At 55.8% G+C, this 6,760-nt stretch overlaps 1 protein-coding gene across 1 annotated transcript in view; it reads left to right on the top strand.

Annotated features, from left to right (window-relative positions):
* The window catches only part of GNAO1 (guanine nucleotide binding protein (G protein), alpha activating activity polypeptide O), a 117,787-nt gene extending 112,103 nt beyond the window's left edge, over positions 1–5,684 (top strand). Inside the window, exons 8-9 of the mRNA XM_005882470.2 lie at positions 3,231–3,446; positions 4,398–5,684. Of these exons, the coding sequence (XP_005882532.1) occupies positions 3,231–3,418 (188 nt within the window). The 3' untranslated portion in view covers positions 3,419–3,446; positions 4,398–5,684. The remainder of the gene's footprint in view (positions 1–3,230; positions 3,447–4,397) is intronic.
* The last annotated feature ends 1,076 nt before the right edge of the window (positions 5,685–6,760 follow it).

The following is a 6,760-nucleotide window of genomic DNA, read 5'->3' as shown; positions in this document are numbered from 1 at the left end:
TTCATATGCTTTGTGACCAGGTGACTCGGGAGTGACGTGGCAAGGGTCGGAGGCGGGCAGGACAGCAGGCTTCCCCTTTCACCCTGGTCACCTCCAGAGGAGGTCTCCTGCCTCCCCCCGGTCTCCCCAGTGGCCTCTCCTTAACCTCCCCCGGGCGGCTGCTGGCCTCACAGCACCTGGGCCTGAATTGGAAAGCGTAGCCGCGTGGCCTGTGAGTGGCCACACCTGCTTTCTCTACCATCAGAGGCCTGCCTGTGTCCCACCAGATCCTTCACCCCCTCCACCATCAGCCTGCTTTCCCCTCTTCCTCCACCTCCCATCTTTTCCCAAACCAAACCCCTCCTCTTCCTTCTCCTCTCTGTAGCCTCCTCCTTCCCTGCCTGCCTCTCTTCCACCCCCTCTGGGCTTTTCCCTCCCATCTGGCTCCCAGGGGAATGTATCACAGACCCCACGCGGAGCTCTTGCAGAGGGTGGATGAGGCATCCGGCTGCCGGCCGAGGGAGGCAGCTGCTGTAGGCTGGCGGACCCCGGGCCACAGCCAGGGGCTAGTGCAGAGCCCAGCCTTTGACCCTCTGGACGGGGAAGCTTCTAGGGGCCCCTTTTGCACCCTGCAGTAGAGGAGGCTGTGTCGCAGGTTGGCTCAGCCAAGAACCCCCTCACAGGCAGCCCCAAGAGAGGGGAGGGCGTGCATGGGCTCGGGTCCCAGGGCTACACTGTCCCCTCCACCCTTCTCCATCGCTGGGATGTGTTCGCTCACCCTCGGTGTGGAGAAAGGCCCATCGTTGTTCTGAGCACACAGCCCGTCTGTCACCGGTGTTCCACTGCTTGTCAATCAGCAAGGCTCCCGCCCACCCCAGGGTGCTAGGAGCAGGGGTGGCAGCGGCCGGGGTGGTGGCAGGCTGGGGTCGGACAGCGGTCAGGAGCATGTCTCCAGCAGGCAGGGGCACAAAAGCAGCCGCTGGAGCCAGACCACTGCCACTTTGGGCAAGCGAGTCCCCTGGCCCTGTTTCTCATCCGGGCACCACAGTGGAAACAGTAGGGCCTACGGCTCGGGGTGGCCACAGGGGTGAGCGGAGAGCACAGAGCCCGGTGCCTGGTCTGCATCCCACTGGCCGTCTGTTACTCAGAGGATGGGAACCAAGGACGGGGGAGCTGCCACGGAGGCGGTGGAAGGGGCCCTCTGCAGGGCTGCCCGGAACAGGCCCAGAGGTCCCTGGGCCGAGGAGGGCGCTGCCTGCAGGCGGCCACTGCTGACCTCCCTCCCAGCCTCAGCCAGGGCCCTGCAGGACCAGTTCAGGTCTGGAGAGAGCGGTGGTGACCAATGAGTCTCAGGAGCCAGAGGACCTGGCAGACCCTCAGGCAGGCACCACCCCAGGGCTCTTCCTTGTCCCCAGCGACCCAGCCCCATGGAGCCTGGGACGTGGCCCACGTGGCAGCCAGTCTCACTGCTGTGCAGTAGGAGGCACTGGCTGCCCCCAGGGAAGTCGGTCTGAATCTGGAAACATCTGAGTTCTGCAGAGCAACCAGAGGGGTCCAACCCCACGTCACTGTCGTTGGGTGCAAACATCACCACAACGGAGGGCAAATCATCACCAATGAAGTAGCCCCATGGGGTGCCAAGGCCCACTGGGGGCACAGAGCAGGCTGAGGGGGCAGAGGACAGGCAGGGGGCAGGTAGTAGTTGGATGGCCAAGGTGGGCTCTGTGCCTGGCTGTTAAGGGCGAGGACTCAGCAGATGCTGAGAAGACACGAGCTGGGCATCCCCGGAGTCACTCCCAGGCACTTGCACCTCAATCAGTGCCCTGTCTTGGCGCTCTCTGGACAGGAAGCTCCTTGATGGGGTCCACTCTGACACTCTGTCTCGTCTTCGAGTTGCCACTCACTTGATGGCTTCACTAACGACTCACCACTTATGGGTGGAGAGAGAGGTTCTGCCCCATGGGCTGTGCAGCTGGTCTTCATCCTGACCCCCACTCCAGGGATGATCCACCCCTCCCCCCCAAACCCTCACATTTGGTTATCTGGCTGCAGAGGCCTTTGAGCAGCCCAAGCCCCAGCCTCCCCATGCAGCTCACACACCCACCGCAGGAGGGTGGGGCCGGGGGGTGGGGCAGGGGAGGTATGGTCCACACCCTCAGCACCAGATGGTACTGGTTCCAAGCTCCCAGATCCTAGTGACGGAGGCTTCTTCCTTTGATGGGCTCTTAGGAAATTCTGTGTTGGTCTATATTTTATGGTGATTGAAAGTTGTCCACAGGGCAGAACCACGTGGGATTGGGGTGCAGCTGATTAAAAAGAACTGTCTTTGCATCCTCCACAGATATCCCCACCAGGCCCCAGCCAGGATCAAGGGGACAGCGAGGAACAGGGGTGGGGGCCCTGGGGCCCAGTTGGTATTACTCACGCTGCTAGCACCTTAAACCTCCCACCCAGGGGATACCAGCACCCTTACATCTGGCCACTCAGCCAAGAACTAGGACTGCGTAGGGGCGCCCCAGCCCTGCCAAGTGCAGGAAGACGTGCAGGTCCAGCTCGACCCCCAGGACCCCCTGCGACGCCAGGAGTCCTGGATGCCACCTGCCAGGCCTCCCTCAGAGCCACTGCCTTCCTTGGTTTATCACAGCAACAGGACTGGCTTATTTTTATTTCTTTTTTAAAATATATTTTTATTGATTTCAGAGAGGAAGGGAGAGGGAGATAGAAACATCAATGATGAGACAGAATCATTGATCAGCTGCCTCCTGCACACCCCCTACTGGGGACTGAGCCCACAACCCAGGCATGTGCCCTGACCAGGAATCAAACCGTGACCTCCTGGTTCATAGGTCAACGCTCAACCACTGAGCCATATTGGCGGGGCAAGCAGGACTGGTTTAGACCAGGGGTGAGTGCTGTGAAGGGCAGACCGGGGCGGGCCTCAGGGTGCTCATCCAGAAAGCAAAAGGGACCTTCTGTGGCCATTGTCCGCCCAGGGCTCCTGGGTCCATCCAGTGTGGAAGCAGTGAGACACCTTGAAAAGCCAGAAGTCGGGCGAATGCAGAACTGCATGTGGGTTTGGCTGTAAAATGCAGGGACACCTTTGGAGAGGGAGTGTCTGTCTGTAGCCTCCTCTCTTCTTGGCCCGTCTCACCTGCTTCCTGGGAAATGCCTAGCCCACCTCTGGCCTGGGGGTTCGCACCCCGTCCCCGCCAGCTCTCACCGGGGCCTCCCCCTGTTCTGTCTTGTTACAGGCCCCAATACCTATGAAGACGCAGCCGCCTACATCCAAGCACAATTTGAAAGCAAAAACCGCTCCCCCAACAAAGAAATTTATTGTCACATGACTTGTGCCACAGACACGAATAACATCCAGGTGGTATTCGACGCCGTCACCGACATCATCATTGCCAACAACCTCCGGGGCTGCGGCTTGTACTGACCTCTTGTCCTGTATAGCAACCTACTTGGTAATGATCCCAGCACTCAGAAAAGCTTGCACACACACACACACACACACACACCCCACTGGCAAATGCAAGTTGGTAAATAAACTTTAAAAAAAGGCGTAACAAAAACTTATATATATATATACAGATATATATTAAAAAATTCTTTTTAGTTTGTTCTAGAAAGAGTTTCAGACAGAACTGACCACCACCCCATTATCAAGGTTTTCCTGAGTCAGCCCATGAGCATGCAGGTGTGTGCCTGTGCGCACGCTCACACACACACACACACACACACACACACGAGCCGTGATGGAGTCCTGACTTAGGAGACCAGCCCCGTGGGTTCACCCTCTGAGACCCATGTCTGCGAGCAGGGGGAGGCCAAATGGCCTGGCATCGGTCCAGCCCCCGTCTCTGCTTCTACCCCCTGAGCTCTCAGTTCTGCCCGGCTCTCTGCAAATCCCAAAATCCTTTACAAAATGGCCAATGCCCAACCATCTCCCTGCCCTACACCCCCGACAACAACAGGAAAATTAAGGACGCTTCTCTGTGGGTGGTGGTGGTGGTGGTGGTGGTTCAAGGACTTAGAAGCATTGCTTTGAGCAGTCCCCTGCCTCCTGGTTTCTCTCTTCATGCTAACCAGGCAAGAGTCAGAAAAGGGAGGCTTGGTCGGCTTTGTCAGAGCAGCTGAGGGGAGGGACATGCAGGGCGCTATGGAGGGGGTGAGAGGGAGAAGGGGGCAGGAGGGCCCGCAGAGAGGGGCTGGATTGCATACCTGACCACGGGGGAGGCCTCAGGGGCCTGGGCTGGGCCTCCCTGGGGTTTCTTCTGATCTTCCTCCCATGCTGCCCCATCTTGCCCGCCTCCAACACATGAGCATTGTGCCAGGGTCTGTTGGTTGGTTGGTTTGTTGTTTTTTAAAAGCAAAGAAACTGGTCCGACTGGACCCCCTTATCTCTCTCTCTACAGACTGCTTCACGGACTCTCTGCTGTTGACCTTGATCTCCTGGTAGCATGACCTTTTGGCCTTTGTAAGACACACAGCCTTTCTGTATCCAGCCCCTGTCTAACCTATGACCCCAGAGTGACTGACGGCTGTGTATTTCTGTAGAATGCTGTAGAACCCGGTTTTAGTTGAGTCTCTACATTTAGAATTTGAAAGGAAAAAAAAAAAAAGAACGTCTCATGTGCTTTGTAGCTTAAAAGGAAAATGGAAAACTCACCATTACATCCATATTTCTTTCTCTCTCTCTCTTTTTTTGGAATAAAGAAACATACATCTGCACCTCCTCCACCATCTCACCTGGTGGCAGGTGTGGGGGCACATCCCTGCAGAGGTGCCAGGCCTACCTGTCCGCACCAGGTTTCCAGAATGTGCTCAGACCGGGCTGCGCATTGCACCCCACACCCCCCACACATACACACACCCCCCAGCCACTCCAGCTACACGCTCACCCCAGGTTTGTATAGGAAAAGCACAGCGCTCACTGGCCCGTAGCTGCCCAGAAGAATCCGGATCATATGTATAAAGAGCCCCATCGAAACAGTTTTCCCGCCAACCCCCTTTCTACAGACGCCCTTTGTCATTGTTTTCAGTTGTTGAGTTTTTCTCTTTGTCCTGATGAGCCCTGTGTGCCACATACCCGGTCAGCTTTCCTTGTCTTTGGGAGTCGGGGTTGCGGGTTTTTTTCCTTTGACGTTTTTGCTTCTCGGTCTCAGATGGATGCTCCCCGTGTGTGTGTGTGTCCTCCACCTTCTCCTCTGTCTCGGTGACCTGTGTCCACTCTTTCTCATGTGGGGAGGGATGTTTGTGCCACAGATAAAAAGAACAACAACAAAAAGAATCCCCCACATTTTTTTTAAATGCCACAAGATGGAAAAGAAAAACACGCAAAAACTTAACAAGCAAAGATGGAATGCAGTGTTTACACGAAAGCCAGTTTCCATGACCAGTCCTGTCATTTCTACTCTGACTCGTATTCAAACCCCAAACCTCTTCACGGTTTCACTTTTAAGACATTTGCTGAAGACCAGTCACAGCCATTTCAGATAAAAAAGGAGGTAAAACGACTAAACACAAAAAAATTAAAAATACAGGAAAAAAAAAACTTGGAAAAAAAAAAAAAAGCCCACGGTCTTTCTAAGCCTTTCTATTCCCAATCGGTGAGGTTTCTGTGATATCTTACACACTGCCAGTCTACTTCTCTGACTAATGGAAATTCATGTGTAGCTCAATAAAGAGAATGTTTGTCTGTACTCGGCTCCCACGCGCGGGCTTTGTTGTCACAGGACAGGGAAGGAGGGCTTGAGGGGGCTGCAGACCCTGGGGGGCTGGTGGGCAAGGCTGGAGGGGGCAGAGAGAGAACCCCCGCGACCTTCTCCGTGTGCCCTCGGTGCCGCCATCGAGGGGAGCCAGCTGGGCGCAAGGAGGGCAGAGTGGGCCATCCTGCCCACAGATGCCGGCTTCCTCCCGCTCCCTCCGGCTCCCGGCTCCTCCTCGCGTGCAGCTGGCTTTGTTTGTTCCTGAGGGTAACGTGCAATCGAGGATTGGAAGGGGAAACAGCTGGGAGGGCGGGTAATCCCAAATCTGCTAATACAGGCTTCTGTTACTCCTATTCCCAGTGCTTGCACCACAGTGGGATGGTCCCAAGAATGAGGCCAAATTGCCTGGACCCTCTGCCCCCAACTGGACATCTTTATTTTTTTTACATTTATTTTGTTATTGATTTCAGAGAGGAAGGGAGAGGGAGAGAAACATCAATGATGAGAATCATTGATCGGCTGCCTCCTGCACGCCCCCTACTGGGGATCCAGCCCGAAACCCTGGTGAGTGCCCTGACAGGGAATTGAACCAGGACCCTTCAGTCCACAGGCCGACGCTCTATCCACTGAGCCAAGCCAGCTAGGGCTTTTTTTTTCTTTTTTAACATATTTTTTATTGATTTCAGAGAGGAAGAGGGAGAGAAACATCAATGATGAGAATCATTGATTGGCTGCCTCCTGCACGCCCCCTACTGGGGATCCAGCCCGAAACCCTGGCAAGTGCCCTGACTGGGAATCCAACCGTGACCTCCTGGTTCATAGGTCGATGCTCAACCACTGAGCCACACCGACTGGGCCACTTGACCATCTTTAAAAGCCTATGTTACCGCTCCCAGGTGCTGGGAAGCCCCCTGCAGGCCAAACACACAAGGGGCGACTGATATCAGCACGCCTGGCACCGGAACCCAGTGCTGTCTCCCCCGGGCGGCAGCCTCACTACCGCTCTCCCAGGCTGCCAGGTGTTTGCTGTGGTAACTAGCAAATCGGTTGAGACGGAGACCTGGAGGGAA

The sequence above is a fragment of the Myotis brandtii genome, unplaced genomic scaffold (assembly GCF_000412655.1).
Source record: "Myotis brandtii unplaced genomic scaffold, ASM41265v1 scaffold721, whole genome shotgun sequence".
NCBI classification, from domain to species: domain Eukaryota; kingdom Metazoa; phylum Chordata; class Mammalia; order Chiroptera; family Vespertilionidae; genus Myotis; species Myotis brandtii.
This window is presented reverse-complemented; position numbering and strand designations above follow the sequence as displayed.